The following is a 19,460-nucleotide window of genomic DNA, read 5'->3' as shown; positions in this document are numbered from 1 at the left end:
TTCATCAGGATGAATATGACACATTACTTATATTTTACACGAAAGAAAATCACAACCATTCCCCTACATTTATGCAAAATTTAAGTGCAACATCTTACATTTATGCAACCCAATCACAAGTCCGGGTGAACCTTGTCGTAAATTGCTTCATGTTGTTTATTTAACGAAATAAAAGTATCGTCCCATTTCTTTTTTAACTTTACTCACACGCACGTAAGAAGAAATGTGACGCGTGCTCGCTAGAATTCTAGAATTTTAACCAGCCAATAAGAGCTAGGGTTCGGCACGAAATTTCGAGCAGTACCGAAATAGTTCGTTTCGGCCAGAAATGTCCTCAGCCGAACTTTTTAGAGCTGAAAACGACGTCGTTTTGCGTCATTTAGTTCGGTTCGGTGCCCGTGTGACCACGGCTTTAGTGTAACCACTTATCTAACCACCCTATTACCAGGTTCTCGAGGGGGAGCATCTGCAGGTGCTTCAGCCCGAATAGTTCAACCCTCTTCGCGATCCATTACTTCAATTCGATATCCTGCAACTTGATTAAAGATAACTTTTTTGTGTAATTCATTTTTATTCAGTTAATCATTGGAATTTAATATAATTAGCTGGTGTAATATTACATATTGGTTGGTTTGGGTGAATTTATGATGCGGTTCATCTCTTTGCAGATCAATCAAAGGCCATCATCCGTACAGTATCTCATCTTATTAACAGCTATCATAAGATGATAGGAAGCTATGAAGTTTGAAGGTGAGACAGCGTCAGCTTATCTTAAATCTGTAGAATCAGCTGAAAGATTTCGATAAACGCCTGCCTTTAAATAGATGGCCTTGAGATAACTATAACAGGTTTTGCACAGTTTGTTAAGCAAATAAAAATGGTTATAATAGATGCTGACAGACAGTTTTTTAAATTTAATTGACTTACATGATTATTTCAGATATAACAGAAAAAAATTTCCGTACTGCCCCATTTTTGTTTTATCAACTTTACGGAAAACCTTAGACGAATTTAAGCGTAATGTTGAATAGTTATGTTATGTTATGTTGAATAGTTATGTTACGCTATGTTGAATAGTTATGTTATGTTACGTTATGTTGAATAGTTATGTTGAATAGTTTTTAACTATATTATATCTTGCAACTAGTTACGAATCTTAAACTCTTCTTTGATCGCAGTGATTGCTTCCTGAGTTTTTAACGGACGAATAGGTTTCTAATAGCTCCCGAGTCATTAGTCATTTCTGTTTAGCATAAATGATGGGTTGGGCCGGCGCAGGCCACGGTCCGCTGGTAAGACCCTCAGCTGACTGATTAATTCCCACCAGCCTGTCCATGTCATAATCAATACTGCATTGCATATATTTATAGTATTGTTAGCAATAACTCGTTGTCACATTAATCTTCGTAAAGGCCTTGAAATGCTCTTTGAAATGTTTAGCGCAATCAAGTGAAAATTTAAAGTTTTCAATCAAATTCGGCGAATGCCAAATCACTCGGCCACTATCCGGACATGACTTTTAGCATGGGCAGAACCTGCCGTGCGTCAGTCACTTCCAACTCTCTCCTGGGAGTCATAGCTTAGTAGTTACCGTCTCTTTAGGGAGTAATGTCCCTTTGGTTACAATCCGCTCAAACACAGTCAAAGAATATTTTATGTATGCGTTACTCTCGTATTGTTACTAACACATACAAACTAGAGATTCGTAGCAACCTTCTCACAGCCTCACATCATTGCAGTTCACTCAGCCAGGAAGACAGGTTTCTCTCATTCTGCTTGCCAACTTCCTTCTGTTGAACCTTCCGAGGACGAGTTGAAAAACGCATCTCAACCCCTGATGGCACAGGTGGACACAGTACAACTAAGCTTGCCTAACAGAAAGATGATGGACCGACAAGACTTGAACGTACAGGTGAGTTGCAGGCTGCGCGCCCGCCAGATGTATGCTCAAGGGTATGATCTACACGTAGCATAGGAATCATTCTTTTTCTCGTCAGGTTTTGTGGCTTTAATGGGAGCTGAGTGCAAGAATGGCATGGCTGTCCTGCTGCCTCCTGGATGTCATTCTAATCATAATTGAAGTATTATCACTCGAGTGATTGTTTCGTGCTGTCGGCAGGTGAAAGAGGTCACTCGCGTGTGCTTGTCAGGTGGGCCCACTGCCTACGCATGACATGTTTTTTGCACATGCAAATACATTAGGTGATCTAGAGTTCAGTCAAGTCATAAGTCTCTTAAGATCTTCTGATCCTGAATACTCTATACTTTGTTGACTCGCATTCTCTCTCAGTTAGATCTTAGTTCTGCGCTGTCTGTGCTTAGCACTCTCGTGTTAGGAAGGCATAAAATCTAGCTCACCATCAAATATGTCTTACGCCTCCCTGAGTCCTTTATCTACTCGGCTCACAGGACCAGCTTTTGTCTGTAGCTAGTCGACCCTTTCCATTCTTCCAACGCTTCATTAGTTTCTAAATGTCTTTTTTTCGCTGTTCAAATAGTTTTGTGTAGAGAATTTGGCTCTTGAGTTTGACAATGGGCACTTTGTGAGTGTCTAATTGGCCCTGCTGGGGCAATGTGTGCGGGAGCCCAAGCATGGCTTCATAGCTTTGTCATTGCAGGAACGCTAACATTTCTACAATCATATAACTCTTGCGTAACGCTACAATTACTCCTGTTAGTACTCCTCAGCTGTTAGCAACCCTTGTCTACTATAAACAACACTGGGAAATTTATCTAAAAAGTGGGTCAAAGGTTTTCCTTGAAGGCCACTGAGGTAATCACTGTGCCCCCTGGATCGGGTAAGTGAGGGGGGCATGCCCTTGTGTCACTGGCTAATGATTGCTGATTGTCTTTGTTTATTTGTGAGTGATTATTGGTTTGCTCTGGAGGTCACTTATTATGGTGAACTAATATAGATCTCCTTTCTCTATCCCTGCAGTCAGTTTGTGAATGGACAGAGAGCCAGGTGCTAGACTGGCTGACTTCCATGAATCTTTTTAAAGTGAAAGACAATTTCCAGTTGAACCATATAACTGGCTCTAACCTGCCTGGCATGACAGACACTAAACTCAAGGTATGTGTTCATAGCAGGATGCTCTATGTAGTGCCCTTTGACAACTGATAGCGAGTGTAATTTCTTATAGCATTCACAAAGTTTGAAAGATTACCTACTACTTCAAGTGACTGCGTTAAATTAGCCGAGGGGCGCCGATGTTCCCTCAGCGATACAGTTAAAATGTCAACATTACATCATACCATTGTCAACAGCTACGTGCTTCAAGTCATTTGGCACTGCCTACTGAATGGATATTATAGGAGGGATCACAAGTCATCCAGGGTTCTGTTTGAATACCGTCCCTGGTATTACAACAGCAGGAAAATATCTGCGAAAAATGATACGGCTATTTATGTCACCAATATCTCCCATGACCTCACTAGATTTCACCACAGCTCAATTTTATTGAAACCAGCCGCGGGGTCTTCAACAAATCTTTGTTTCAATCAAACGTATTACTAACATCAATTCACCCAAGTACCCCGTGTCAGCGTAGTCAGCGTATCAATTCTTATCAGCACGCTGCTGCTCTAAATTTTTAACTAGTGTAGCTTTGTTAGTGTCATGGACTGCTACACTTTATCCTTTTGGACAGGAAATATTTGAAATACTCTCAACTAACTGAAATGAAGACACCAGCTAAACATAGCATAGTTCGGTACAAGTACTATAATTTTCCTAGGGTCTTTTTGAATTAGTTGTTTTTAGCATTGGTGTATTTCTACAGCTAATTCAATTTATATTAATAATTATGTTTATAAAAAACTCTTATTCAAATTTATTAATATTTTGTATAATTCTTTTATATAGTTGTATTTATATATTTTAATTATATGTAACATTAAGTTTGTCACATTACAGTACCTTAACCACAAACGGGGTGAGCAGTTAACAGGTATAATTTTTAGACTGCATGTATAAGCCGCACCCCAAACATTTAAAACAAAATTTTAGGTTCATAGGCTCGGTTTATAAACTAAGTTTACGGTGCATGTCTTTACTGACTGAAACGAAAATACCAACTGAACATGTATTGTCCGCTGAGTAAAGGTTTCAGCCTATGCCAAATCTGTTTAGAGGTAGGCAACTGTTGGAGCTGGTGAGAGCTTGCGCGCATATGAATATTCATGTGATATGCATGAGCGAGGGAGATAATTTTATGTCTGCGTTCATCGCCAGACCGTGTCAGCTCATGATGATAATCTGTTCAATATCTGCTTTCCAATCAACTTCTCTTGAGTTTGTCGTGAAACACTGACATCGGTCAGCTTAAGGCAGTTTAAGCAGGTCAGATTTATGGTGACTGCATTATGAGTCTGCATTTGATAGAGATGCTTGCCTGGTGACGTTGTTGCAGCAATGCAAGATATCAACGGCTAGCATCATGCAGAGTTGCATCAAGGTCTAAAGTCCAATCCTTTCGTCGCTCTATACTCCGAACTCTCACTTTCTTGGCAGACCCAGTTCGATCTTTTATAAATTGGTCTTTAGTTCAAAACTATTTCAACCTCGAAGCGTTCGAATATTGCTGCCGAGTTCTTGGTTGTTGTCATCGCATCATATGATACATTTATGTATGTTTCTCCATGACTGTTGCAGGAGATAGGAATAGAGGACATCTTTCAGAGGAGAATGGTTATAACATGTCTGGATGAGCTCTGTGAGAGAAAGGCATCCGAGGTAAGCTGTCTTATACCCTCAGTTTGATCTCTAGCTCCCATGTCAGCTGCGTGTTGCTGGCGCGTATTTCATATGTACATCATCAACAAAGAACCTGCGTGGATGGTTAGTTTCCTTTTAGTATTGAGCTAGACCGCTATTCAACGATTGTAAGGAATATAGATAAACTGAATTTGTGAGGCAGTGGAAGAGCCGTCAGCTGACCACTAGACATGTTAATCTCTACGCTCTATAGAAAGCTGTGAACTGCCGCGAGTCTCGCACTTATGGTATGCCATACCAGCTATATATATTCATGTCTCCTTTTCCGAATAGAATGCTAAGTCTTGCCAGTATACTAAGTTTAGTTTCATTGGAATGCGCCCGCTGTATCAGCAATTCAATCTCTAGGCATCAGCATTAACTGGTTCTATTCCATGACAGCTTGCGGTGTTGCAACCCACTTATCCTTACGTCAGTCAGATGATACTTGCTGGCCAACGAACCTCCTAAATCTGTTACCCTCATGACAAATACCTTGGCAGCCACTTTGGCACTGCGTTTTTCATGGCAGATGCTTAGCAGTTGCTATAGGATCTGGCAAGCAAAGCAGGTGTCATGCCTTTCTCAATGCCTCTTTTGTTGCTGTCTGAATCACTCTGACAACTACTGACTACTTGCCATACCTGCCATAGTTATATTATTCTGCGCTTATTTCACTTGAGTTTTGCTGTATTAAATGGAAAGTTGCTTTTGTCTTCTTTCCAACACCAATATGTCGCAAAATGTTGCGCAACCTGAATTAGCATTTAGAATGTTTAATGTCAGCACCAACAAGTGCTTGTTCTTCACTTCTGACACCAGACTAGAACTGTCAAACGTTGGCTCTTGTTAATGTCACTGACACTACGGAGCACAGAACTAGTAACAAAACGAACAGTTTTCACTCCGCATAATCTCCATCTTTGCAACTAAAAATGCTGCTACTTCCGGTCAACATTTTAAAAGCCTTTTATTTACAGGAGGACTCCGAAGGTTCGTCTACGGAGTCGTCGGACGAGTGCACGAGTGACCGAAGTGAGCATGACCTACAGGAGCAGTTATTTTCAGCGTCCATCAAGTGCCACAAATGTGGCAAAGGCATTATTAGAGGTTCCAGTCGGCAGGGCTTTCAATGTGCAGGTCTGTTTCCCCTTCTGATACTTCGTTCTTCCTACAAGAATCGTATATCAAATTATATTGTGGCTGTCAACAGAGAAAAATATTTGTAACTAACTTGTAAAAGTCGATTTCTACTGAACTTCTATGAACCAAGCTTTTCTGAATAGTAGATATTTTCAAATGGTTGAAACTATGGAGATGCTAAACGGGTTTGGCTGCGGCTTTCTAAGAGTGATCCTCTTCTATAACTGCACCTGGCTTTGTTCTCTGATAGCCCATTATGTTGGTGGTTTAGTACTAGTATTACTCCCCTTTATTACTAATAAGATGGTCTCTGCAGTCACTCACTATCAGTTATTCCCTCTTTTATTGCAAATTAACTAGCTATTAGCTCTCTCTGTCGGTTTCAGACGTTTCTGCAAACGTAGAGATTGCCAGTTCATACCAGTCATCTTGACAACTGCTTGCTAGATGTCAAATTTCTGCCTGATTGCCTGGGAGTAGTTATTACATTGCCAAACTAATTTAAGGCAAGGCTATCCCAGGTTATTGAAAATTTTGGCACTTGAAACTCTATTGCAGACGAGAGGAGATATTTTTCCAAAAGTTACCTCGACTTCTCGCTAGTGCCAACATTTTCAATGTAATTGTGGAGGTTTGCAAAACTAGGCACATGATAACCTACTGTGTCTTGATTTCTATCTGTAGCCTGTGGTCTCTGCCTGCACACCGAGTGCATCAAAGGCAAGATACAGCCCTGCAACAGCGAGAAGCTGGAGTCAAGAAAGAGGCAAACACAGTGCAGCGGTGAGTATTCTATTAGCGGCTTTATAAGATCGATTGATCAGCTTAAGTTGCACCTATCGACTCCTTGACCTTTGCAATCAGCGATGCCTTTTTGGATAACTTTATTAGCTGAGTCCGTTGTGACTTTAGGTGAGCACCGGCTTCTAGTCAGTGCACGCATTAGCTATTGAGCAACTGCTGAATGCTCCCTACGCAGCCTAGGTTCTCTAGGGTCGTATGGTTGTGGGATAGGAGAAAAGCCGAGGATATATACCTTAAAGATTGTTTTGGGCGCGATATCGGTACTTGTCGATCTCCATATAGGCGTCTTTCAAAAAGACCCTGTAATGTTGTCTTCACTGATTCAACGTGTTGTTCACACTCACTTCATCACATTTTTTGGAGTTTTAGAAACCAAAAACCACATGATGGAAAGAAGACTTGCTTTCATAGCGATCAGTGAGTTTTCAAGAGACAATGCGCTCAAAATGCTAATAATCTTGGAAAAAACAGCCCTAGAGCACTTCAAATTTATTCACTCAGATATAATATTTACCCCTGTCTAACTTAATAGCATATATAATATTCTAAGACAATTCTGTATGAAACCGACTCGATGATCTCCCAAAACTACGGCTCCGCGTGTAAAGAAAGATCTAGAAGTTTAGTTAACACCCGATGAATCATAGAAAATCATCTAGCGAAACCATAAGGCTAGACATGTCCACTATACAGTCTAACAATAGCATATCATTGCTAACATCTGAACTTTTCGTCAAACGCAGTAAAATTTAAACAAATACTGGCAGCTCATAACAATATTTGCAGCTCCAACACTTAACATTTCCAATGTTCGGAAGTGTTGCTGTTTTATTAGCAAAAGGAAAGACCTGAATGCTGTTTTATTAGCGAAAGGAGAGACCCGAAGAAAGGATAAACAATTTGTAAAAAATTTTCTGAATTATAAAATAGAGGTTAATCAATAAGCTAATTGATTTGAAACCCGTAGTCTAAGAACCAGTAAGTTCAGTTGTGGATCTCTATCGCTACCTTTACAAACGTGCTGTCCTTCGCAGCGCCAAGGCTATGTCAGTCCCACCAATAAAAGTAATGTGACCATTGATTCGTCGTTTATTAAGTTTTACATGTATATTTTATATAATACACTTGTTTTAATGTTACTGTGATCAGCTACAGTATATATTAGTGAGTTTATCTTGGATTATCTCAATAGCAATGTAACCGTGGTTGTATTGGATCCAACATCCACCAGTTTTAGCATGCGAAGAGCCCCAGAGTGAATTTCCTGTGTTTGGAGGATTACCTCCAGTCTTAGCAGAATTTGGCAAACAAATGCTAGTGTTGAACCAGTCAACAGTGTGGAATAATAAATCTATTGAGGTATTACATGCATAAGATACGTGTAACCTGCCTATGATGTCATAATTGGATGTCAATGTCAGCTGCCCTGGACCATTTATAGGGGTGACTTATTTCCTTGTATTTTCTCAATCAATTAATAACTCAAAAACCAGTTCGTTATTATAAGCCAGCACTTGTTGTTTTTCCGAGCTAGTATCCATTTCCTCTTTACCAGCAGTTCACATGACTCTCCTCGTCTGACGTGGTCATGCTTGATCCCCTGAGAAATCGCTGCTCAATTTTTCCTTTCCTGTTTTAACAAGAAGGTAACTTGAGCCACAATAGCCCAGGCAAAACTTAACCTCGTCCGGCGCTCCTGGGCTAGTAATGACGGGCTACTTACTTCTTGGCTTATTGATTTACCAGGCAATCATTCTGCAGACAGCGTAGGTTCACGAGGAAATATTGAAAACTGATTGCCAATCCAGGCCCGCACTTTGTTGTTCCGTCTCTATTCCGTCTCCATTCCGTCTCCATTCCGTCTCCATTGCTCGTAGAATATGATGAGAGAGAACTATAGAGGAGAACTTAGGCCTCTATCTCAGAGTAAACTGTTCGCTTGACCAGCTCTACTGTTATGCAAACAATTGATTGATTTAATACCCTTTAATTCCCATTGATTCCTCTGCTTTCTCTTTATCAACATCAGCGTAGAGCAGATCTTCCACAGGTACTATTGCGTGTACCCTCGATAGAGTATTACATATGTCTGCCAGCTTCTACACTGCCCAATTTATTGATGTGAAAACTTCTCTTTGAAAGAAAGTTGGTTTTCTCCTTTTTTGAGGCCAGCTGAGTTTTCTCACTTTCATTGGTCATTGCCGCAAGCTACCGATCACGTCATTTGAGGAGAAATACTTCCAGGAATGCTCCTGGAGTAGCCAACCATATAGCTTCCTCTCAAGGAGTACTTTTTAGTAAAAAACAGTGTGGCGCATTCCTGCTCCTTAACCAAAGTGTTTTTTCTTATCACCATGTGCCATTTTCGTTAGCGGTTGTGACGGTAAGACAGACTTTGCAGTTGCGGAAAGTAAATACAGCAATAATGAGCCTAAGTTATTATGGAAGCTAAGGTGTGTCGACGAATGCCTAGAATTTGCAATAGACAGTCATTCACATACCCTAGGACACTTATATTTCGCTAGTATTTAGTTTCGTGAGTAGCATACAGAGTAAAATTTATATGCAACTTAATTTCGCAGCTCTGATGAGTGCAAAAATATAGTGATGTGAAAATAAATGCAGTGAAACAAACATAATTAGATTTCTCAGGTTCGGTTCACCGGTAAATTTTTTTTTTCAATTTGGGACTAGTTTGTAATTGTAAACCGCAGGTAGAATTGTATGGCCGAGATCGATAATGCAATTTGATCGCTTGCTACCATTTGTTTCTTGGACTATCAATGGACAAAGCTATTTAATTCCGCGTTTTCGCTCGTTCGTTATGATAGTTTAGTTTCGCTCATGAACGTTTCGCGAGAGGATGACTCCGTGAAAACGCGAAAGTTAGATAAGGCGAATACATAAGTGTCCTAGGGTAACTTGCTCCATTTTACTAGTTTATCACGTTTGAAACTCATTAGCCCCATCTGATAATTTTTAATCAGTTGACTTCGAGTTAACATGCCCTTTAGTATCCTTCCTAACAATGGAAAATGTGGAGTTGCATTCTTTATTTTGGAGTAATGTCAAAAACTGTTTTCCGTAGTTTGGTTTTCCTCAGAGATAATCTTTGTTGTTGTTACGTTTCAAATAAAACAAGATTCCACACAGAAAATGCTGTTATTGTGATTATTTATTGTATTGGCCAAACTGAGTAAGTCATACATAGGCCCAGCATCTTTGTTGATATCGGGAGTTATTCTATCGTATGGACATCAAGCCATAAGGAAACAGTTGAACTGAGAATCAGGATGTGGGTGAATAACACGCGTCCATGGTCAAGAATTTGGGGAATTCGTTACATAGCGCTTGCCAACTACATGGATCCTGTTTCATCTCTTCATATCCGCTCAATCTCTACACTCCCAGTGCGCTCGTAGATAAGCTCAGCTATAGTGATATGTAAAATTAGCCCCTAATGTGTTTTCAAGGGCATCGAAATCAGGCTTATGTTATCTCATTTTGCCATCCCTGGGTTGTGACTCCCAAATTGGATTTGTGCAAGGCAGTTGACTATTACCAGACTCAGGGCTATCAGGTAACCTTTAGCCCCGTCTATCACTTAACCCTACTGCAAAGGTCAAGGTTGCCATCTACTCTACAAGTCTAATGTAAATGTTTATCTTGATTGAAAATAGAGAAGGCTGTTTATTAGGGTAGATCTTCCTTTTGGATAAATCTTTAGCTTGCTGAGTACACGCTTGTTTGTGTCTAACATCTCATGAACTTGGCTAAGACGACTTAATTGTGTTCATAATAATAAAAGTATTGCGCTTTGATAATATTTATTAATATCGATGACTTAGGTCTATCGCCGATTGGCTGTCACACGAGGCCACAACTCCTTCTCACCAGTAAATGGTGTCTTCTTAACCCTAGAGATCTTTTATGCTTGGAGAAGTTTTTTTCGGCATAAAACAGGATGCCATAGAGTTGTATTCTTAGAAGTTTATGGTTTTGTTTGCAGCGCCTTCTTTTGGCTCTGACCTCTGTAAGGATGTCCCAAGGAGTAAAAACAAAACAGTTCCTGATATTATCTGCTTATGTTGCCAGGAGGTCGAACGACAGATGCAGACCTCTCCAGGTAAAACAGGACCCCCCCAAGTAACTCTTTGTATATTTTGTGATGGCTCTTAGGCTAAGAGAAAATGTTAACTGGTATTTATTATTATCATAATTTATCTACCAGTTCTATCAGTGATATATAGTGATAGATTGTATATAAGTATATCGTACACACTCGAACTATTCTGGTTCAATATGATATGTCGCCATGTCTCCATTTACTCACCCCTTGCATGACAGTCTGTATATATTGTCCTATTATTCCTCTGTTGATGTGGCTTAGTTGTACTAGGTATTTAGATTCCTTCTGATTTTGCCTGGCTATAGCTGTTGTTAATCTGGAGGCAGAAAGCAACCTATATATATATATATATATATTCAGTAACTACCCGAGTTATGTCTTGCTTGACTTATCTCCACCTGTAGTTACGGACTACGTTCCAAAAATTTGAAACATGCAAAATTGTAGGCGTGAACCGTAGACAATATGCACCCGAAAGTGGATTTTAATTTTGTGAGTTTTTTGTATATTTCCTAGTTTTTATACTTTGTATCTTTGCGTAATGTGTATTTTCGTTTTGTGCTTGAGTATATACCTTAGATGTATATGGTACGAGTTATGACCACGTTGACTTACACATTATCCATGGGTAGGAACAGATCTAGGTCATAGCTTGGATAGTGAATGTGTATACATGTATGTTACATTAGGAGAGGCAGCCATCGCATGGGCTACTTGCATGCTGCTGCAAAGTCAGTTTGGTTCAGCCTTGTGAAACCTATAGCCATCAGGAGAATAAGTCTATCAAACCCTCTGCTAGCCTTTTTAATTGCTTCATTCCACTAGGAAAATTACTCTTTCACAATCTTTGTTATTCATTCAAGCTTTTAACAGTAATGGAGCATTGCCAAGCTTAGCCTTAGAGTTATTTAGTGTTTGGTTGAAGGAGCCACTCCTCCAACCCGTACTTGTTATCAATTATTCTAAATCTAAACCTGTTGCCAATAGGTTTAGATTCTTCCATGATATGATTGGTTAGAGATTTGCTGACTCTGTTTTTTGTCCACCTTCATGGCCTGCCACTAAAGCTCAGTTATATACCCTCATGGCCTGCCACTAAAGCTCAGTTATATACCTTCATGGCCTGCCACTAAAGCTCAGTTATATACCTTCATGGCCTGCCACTAAAGCTCAGTTATATACCTTCATGGCCTGCCACTAAAGCTCAGTTATATACCTTCATGGCCTGCCACTAAAGCTCAGTTATATACCTTCATGGCCTGCCACTAAAGCTCAGTTATATACCTTCATGGCCTGCCACTAAAGCTCAGTTATATACCTTCATGGCCTGCCACTAAAGCTCAGTTATATACCTTCATGGCCTGCCACTAAAGCTCAGTTATATACCTTCATGGCCTGCCACTAAAGCTCAGTTATATACCTTCATGGCCTGCCACTAAAGCTCAGTTATATACCTTCATGGCCTGCCACTAAAGCTCAGTTATATACCTTCATGGCCTGCCACTAAAGCTCAGTTATATACCTTCATGGCCTGCCACTAAAGCTCAGTTATATACCTTCATGGCCTGCCACTAAAGCTCAGTTATATACCTTCATGGCCTGCCACTAAAGCTCAGTTATATACCTTCATGGCCTGCCACTAAAGCTCAGTTATATACCTTCATGGCCTGCCACTAAAGCTCAGTTATATACCTTCATGGCCTGCCACTAAAGCTCAGTTATATACCTTCATGGCCTGCCACTAAAGCTCAGTTATATACCTTCATGGCCTGCCACTAAAGCTCAGTTATATACCTTCATGGCCTGCCACTAAAGCTCAGTTATATACCTTCATGGCCTGCCACTAAAGCTCAGTTATATACCTTCATGGCCTGCCACTAAAGCTCAGTTATATACCTTCATGGCCTGCCACTAAAGCTCAGTTATATACCTTCATGGCCTGCCACTAAAGCTCAGTTATATACCTTCATGGCCTGCCACTAAAGCTCAGTTATATACCTTCATGGCCTGCCACTAAAGCTCAGTTATATACCTTCATGGCCTGCCACTAAAGCTCAGTTATATACCTTCATGGCCTGCCACTAAAGCTCAGTTATATACCTTCATTGCCTGCTCCTAAAGCTCAGTTATATACTTTTCCAGATGTGAATGTTGTTCAAGCCTACAAGCTTTCTAAATCAAACGATAAAGTGGATGCTTTGAAAAAAACAGTTGAAAACTCCGGTAAGTTCATCTAGCCATATGATGCACCTGCTCATATATAATAAATAGTCTGGTAAGATGGTAACATCTCTCAGAGTCAGTTAATACATTTCATATGAATTACCATGCTGCGTCTTACCTGGGAATTATACAACACAGCGGTTAAAGATATGCTTCAAATGATCAACATGTACGTAACAAAGCAGTAAAAACCTTTTAGCCAGGGCGAGTTAAACGGCACCTACGCCGAGTGTAACAAGAGCGTATTCCTGGTGTGAGAATGAGTGACTCACTCGCACTCGCGACCAGCTTGAGACAATGCGAGATAAGAGAAGCTTGTGGTGGAATGTTGGTTCTTTGTTAACGCTTCCGAACTTACCAGTTCATTACATTTTTTTCCTCCGCAATACAATGTTACATACCGCGTCCTTATTTCTTAGAGATGGACTTGCGCAAAATGTTACTAGATTCTATCAATAAGTATCGACATTTTTATCATTTGCGATTGTTTTTGATGTTTGCGGTTATTTGAGTGCCAGGATGTTTCAAGATTAAAATCCACAAACATGATCGTTGTTAAAATGTTCAGAATAAAAATACGCATGGAGTAACGTCACTAGTTGCTATCGTTGATATCAGTTATTGGTTCTCTATTCTGCCGGTCTCTTTGCAACTATAGACATCACAATCGCACTTTCTCTTGATATGAGCGTTTTAACCACTATCAAGTTTTGTCGATTTTAATCTTGAAATATCCTGACGGTCAGATCGCGTCAAGTATCAAAAACAATCACAAATGATACAAAAATTCTGATATTTGATAAAATCTACTGAAGTTTGGTGCAAGTTCATCTTTGAATCAATCCTTGCCTGACTAGTGGCAGCATGGCAGCACTTAAACTGGACATATAGCAGATATATTAGCATTGCACAAATACCATGGGATACCAGCGTTATATGTTAGACCTAACAGCTGCTTGAGGAGCTGTCTGTTACTAAAGGTCAAGAGATCAGCCAAAGTAACTCTCAGGCTTGTTTGTAGTTAACATCGAACAGTTTCAAAGTCCAGATTTATGAGTCCATCGATTAACTAAACCGTTTGATTTGTTGTCAGGTGATCCATTTGCTGTGCCTCTCCACGACTGGGATCTATTAACCATCTGCGGTGTGTTAAAAAAGTACCTGCGAGAACTGGCAAACCCTCTGGTACCTACCGATATGTATGAAGACTTCCTGTCCGCCGCCAGTAAGTAGTAGCCATGTTCATTAAGTAAACATCGGACAAGCTGGCATATATTGTGTCAAAAAGGTATCACTTTGACAATATTAGGCTTAACTCCTGATTGGTAACCTTTCACATTCTAAACTGGTAGAGGTCACTCGGCTATGAATGCAGGCTCATTTTTTAGAGTTTGTAGGGAGGGTCACCGCTGTCTCCGTCAATTAACAGCGTCCTTGAAATGTTATGCATTTTTATAGTCGACGATGGAGTGTTTATCCCTCAACAGGAAGCGTTTAATGATTTTGCATAAGCTTGGGATTGCGTGTTGAGTTCTACTGACGTGCAGTGACAGCACGTGTGTCCTGTGTAACTCCTTGCAGGCTCGGAGTGAAGAATCTCCTTCCCTTCCACCTTTACCATCCGCAGTAGACGCGACTCTACAATATTAGCCATAGTATTCTAGACCCTAGTCTTAATATAGCTTGTGCGTAACTACGTGCGTAACTACTCCGATATTGGTTCATCTAGATAAGATGTTGCAGACGAAAGGGGGTCCGATTTAGGGGGTCACGAGGTTGCTGCGCTGACTTACTGATACGTTATGCAAAGAGTCGCTGTGCAAACACTCTGCTCTCAAGTGCTTTGTTGTCAGCTCTTGCGCTATGTTTAAACGCTATCTCATGGCTGAACTCGACTAAATGTCATATTCAATTCATCGCCTTTGGACTTCTTTATTAATAGTATGCTGCTTGCTACCCGAGGTGATAGTGCTGCTAGACTCTGGTTATCAGAAATTTCCTCAATTTTTAGGCATCGGTGAGTTTTTTAACTGGGAAGAAAGTTTTTAATTTATTCTAGGTTTGTACTTTACACAAAATGATGTCTTAACAGTTCAGCTGTCCTTGTTGTTGCCCATACAAGTCAATACTGCAACTCTCGCTTTCGCTATTCTTCTGGATTGTCTAAAAGTAAACATTTAATATTTAAGTATGTTTCATTAAATTTATTATAGCCATTGGTTGCTATAGACCACAAGTGTTGTTGATTCGTAAAATGCTGCAGTGATCACTGTTAACACATTAAATTCTTCAGCAACTGAGGCTAAGTTTGGCAGCAGATCACCAGATACTCAACAAAATAGATGAGGTATTTTGAGGGTACCAGATATTATTTACTATGTGACTGTTGGGGTGCATATTATTAAAATGTTATTTGCTGAGTAAATTAAACCTGAAGTTGTCTATTCCGCCATGATTTTCATAAATTCCAAAAACTTTCTTTGTTCGTCCTTCAACGCGGTATTTTTTGAGTTTTTTTGGAGTTGCATTACGCTTTCTTTAGCCATCTGTCTGGAAATTGCTTACAGTGGGCAATAGAAATTGTTGAAAAAGCTATGTTTTTCATGAAAGTTCAAATTTGGTTTTAGCCCAGAATTGATTTGAAGCCTGGAATAGCAGACTCGGGCTAATAGTAATGGCGAGAACCTAAACTGCTTCGTAACAGAATAACCCTAAAAGTTATTGCGGTCAATAGCCTCAGAACATGGGTTTATTACTTTCCGCGTCTGCCTGGTGCCATAAAGCATGCAGAGATAAATTGCTCTGAAGTATTTTTAGAATCCTATCTCAGGAGGCCAGCACTGGAAACACGTGCGAGTAGATAATGTCTGCCTCAGTTTTCAGGCAAAGCTAACTGTTTCCTGTGGATTTTACAGAGGAGACGGATGAACAACAAGGAGTCATCGCTATCGGAGCGCTAGTTAATGAACTACCAAAGTATCACAGCTCCACTCTTCAATTTCTATTCAACCATTTCTCCAAGGTGGCGGAGAGCCGCGTGAGCAAGGGAGACGATGGCAAACTGGATTTTGCAAAGATATTCTGCCATCTCATACTGCGACCTGATTGGTCAGAGATTATGTAAGCTGTCTTTGCTCGACTATAATCTGTTGCATTCTCAGTAGCTATGTGACTGTCTCTATGTGTTTATTTTTAATTTCATGAGGCTGCCGTCGAACGTGTCTTAATGTTTGCCTTCGATGATGGTGTTACATAATCCCTTAGGTGGCCTTTATTGTCGGACAAGGTTTGACCCGTGATTTATTTCAGATTTTAAATGTCTTCATTACTTCGATGGCGTCTTTGTTAATCAATTTGAAGCCTTTTTCATCAATCTATTGAGGCCTGCAGACTGTTTTAGTTAGAGCCGAGATTTGATTTGTGGCGGAACACAATGAGCGATAGAGAAATCTGATGGAACACGCTCGCAGTCTGCCAACAACTGTCTCACCTCTTTAGACTCAACACAAATGATTGAATAAGAGTGTCAAGTATCTAGCGATAGGCGATACGTTTTACGATTTATAGTTAAACAAGCCCGAGAGAATTTCTTTGTCTGTTTGCACGAACTCCCATAGTTATATCGGAAGACCTCGGAGATATTGAATCAAGCATGCCCCTGGCATTGGCTCTCGCCACTCGTCTCCATGAGCGGCTAGGTTTTGATTGTTTTATGTAAATTATTGGAATGAGCCTTCGCTTCCTCTTTCTATATCCTGTTGAAATCCTTCCAGAAAAATGGTGTGATGTAACGAGCATTTCCTAGGCTTAGAAAGGATGACCCATGACAGTAAAAGTCCGCCTCTGTCTTTGCTGTTACATAAAGAAGTGGCCGAATAGTGCTATGTTTGGGCGCTGATGTTTCACAAATCTTTTTACAATGGCTCTATGCTAAGTTGCTATTTTCCAATAAAAATCGCTCTGGTTACATATTGGTCAATAGTTGGCATATTCTACTTTTAATGATTTTATATTTTATTCGTTGTGAAACATTTTATCACGGGGACTGGCTTTTTGTCTCCAGCAGCTTCCTAAATGCCTAAGCTACACTTTCTTCTAGCAGAATTAGCCATTGATATGCACACTGTAGAAAATCCTCCAAACAAGTAACAACTTTTTGAATCTGGTGTCAATGCTATTCGAAGCATATTAGGGACAGTTTATCTTATGACTCCTCCTCGCTCCGCATCCTGTTTAAGTGGCAGTAGAAATATTTAGACTGCTTGGTCAACATTCGTGAAGTTGTACGCTTATTTCAACTTGATAAGAGAAAAGTTTAGGATTGTAGATTCTCCAAGGTTTTCAACTGCTTCACATCGTTGAATGTTACTTTTACAGGAATATGGTTGACAATACCTCTGATCATATGACCGTCATCAGACGACTCTTTATTTTCTATGATAATAATAATAATACAGATATGGATGAGTCAGACACTTCATGTTCTCTACCTCAAAGTTTAGCATCAGGTATGCATCGGCTTGTTCCAGTTAGGTGAGAGTGCTTGCCTCATTTCCAATGGCGTCTGCTTCTATTGAGTGGTTATTGCCTTCCACTCGTATGTAAAACTCAGCCTCTTCTGTGGAAAAAAGGCTATAGTTTATGAAGTAGATAGTTTTAACTTTTTTTATTGAAATAATTTTAGAATGTGTCAATAAACCGTCCTTTGACATTCAAACTTGGTTTCAGTTACTGATGGACTGAATTGGCAATGATTTTGTAGTTTGATACGAGAAAAACCAAAGTGTTTCATGAGAATTATACCAACTTTTATCCAGTAATAAATTTTTAATTTTTTCATGGAAGTTAAACTCAATTTTAGAGTTGTAAAAGGCAAACCAAAGGATGCGTGATTGTGTGATCAGATACCGCTAACTGCATAATGCTTCATATATACGTAAATAGGCAAATTTTATATAAAAGTGTTTATATATATATATATATATAAACAAAAGTTTAAAAAAATAAACAATTATTATGTTTTTAGCGCAGTTACCCAGGATATTCGACATTTGTTGATTTTGTGCTACTTCAAAGTTTGATAAAAATGATTAGAAAAACTCAAGCAATGTTAAACTTTGCTGGCTTATAATGTTGTTAGGGTTTCGACTGGTTGGAATTCGACTTGAATTCTTTAGCAATACACTTACAGTACAATCTATTAAAAGCGATAAAAATGCATTCATAATTATGTTTATTGTATGATTATTCTTGTGACTAGTATTAGGATATTTTAAATGAAGTTTTAGAGAATTGCCAGACAAAAATTATGCAATCAGCATTTAGTTAACCAAGTAGACATAACCATAATCCATAAGACCCACATAACCATAATCACAATAATTTGCGTCTGTTCTTGACCCGCGCTACTGCTCATGCGCAAGCATTTCATGTGGAAATGACTCCTATTAAATATAGTTGTCCCGCAACAAGTTTGGCCAAATGCGTACACTTGGCCATTATCCTTTAACTGTAACGCATCTCTTCTAATTGTCTCGCTGTCATTTGGCGACGAGCTGCTAAGAAATTCCAGTCGTTTATAAATAGGCCTGACAATAGATAGGACTTGCCAAGCTTCTAATTCGCTCCACTGAACACGTGTAATTTTTTTCTGTTCTTACTGAATAATTCAAAATGATTGCCAAGTTGTTGCGATACGCAATCATTTCTTATTCTGCCTATCCCTTGCTATTTATGACCCTGACACAGTTGCCGTGGCTGATAAGGTCGAGCTCGGTGTGTTGTGATTGATTGTCTATAGGCTTGATGCGCTGCATCACCTGGCAAATTAGCATACTAGAGAGAGCTAGCATCAGTCAGCGCAGCAATTTACCGTGTTACTTTTGTAGATGGACTGTATGAAGCGCCATCCACTCCTTCCTCCAAGACACTTTTCGCCAACCAATATGAGGAGAGGATCCTTCCCTTAGACCAATACCCCTGGTACTGGGCAGATGTTTCCAGGTAGATGCTTAGGTTCTGTTAGATAGACGCTAGGATTGGCTGATAGATATCATCCTCTAGCTAGTTTACTTGATGGATATATTTTGCTGTTATATAAGTGACTCCTTGATTAACCTTTCTTTTGCGCTTGACAGAGAGGATGTGCAAGAAGCAACTACAGATGTGGAAGAAGGCTCATTTTTAGTAAGGAAAGCTACCTCATACCCGACACACGGGGACTACACTTTAGTATTGCGGTAGGTTCACAGGCTATCGTATGATAATCTTGGCACTCAGTCATAATCTTTACCGAGTCTGTTTTATTTGGAATGAAACAATTGTGCATATAAATATAGTTAGTGAAATACCAATATTCGACTGTTAGTTGTAAAAAGAGGCATAATATACTTGCGTTGCTCGCTC

At 39.7% G+C, this 19,460-nt stretch overlaps 1 protein-coding gene across 1 annotated transcript in view; it reads left to right on the top strand.

Annotated features, from left to right (window-relative positions):
- The window catches only part of LOC137393325 (phosphatidylinositol 3-kinase regulatory subunit alpha-like), a 30,974-nt gene that overhangs the window by 7,762 nt on the left and 3,752 nt on the right, over positions 1-19,460 (top strand). The window contains exons 2-14 of the mRNA XM_068079823.1: positions 669-750; positions 1,740-1,912; positions 2,939-3,073; positions 4,655-4,735; positions 5,737-5,896; positions 6,584-6,682; positions 10,713-10,829; positions 12,975-13,055; positions 14,149-14,280; positions 15,971-16,175; positions 17,433-17,563; positions 18,944-19,058; positions 19,193-19,294. Of these exons, the coding sequence (XP_067935924.1) occupies positions 738-750; positions 1,740-1,912; positions 2,939-3,073; positions 4,655-4,735; positions 5,737-5,896; positions 6,584-6,682; positions 10,713-10,829; positions 12,975-13,055; positions 14,149-14,280; positions 15,971-16,175; positions 17,433-17,563; positions 18,944-19,058; positions 19,193-19,294 (1,544 nt within the window). The 5' untranslated portion in view covers positions 669-737. The remainder of the gene's footprint in view (positions 1-668; positions 751-1,739; positions 1,913-2,938; positions 3,074-4,654; positions 4,736-5,736; positions 5,897-6,583; positions 6,683-10,712; positions 10,830-12,974; positions 13,056-14,148; positions 14,281-15,970; positions 16,176-17,432; positions 17,564-18,943; positions 19,059-19,192; positions 19,295-19,460) is intronic.

Source organism: Watersipora subatra, chromosome 4 (genome assembly GCF_963576615.1).
Source record: "Watersipora subatra chromosome 4, tzWatSuba1.1, whole genome shotgun sequence".
NCBI lineage: Eukaryota > Metazoa > Bryozoa > Gymnolaemata > Cheilostomatida > Watersiporidae > Watersipora > Watersipora subatra.
This window is presented reverse-complemented; position numbering and strand designations above follow the sequence as displayed.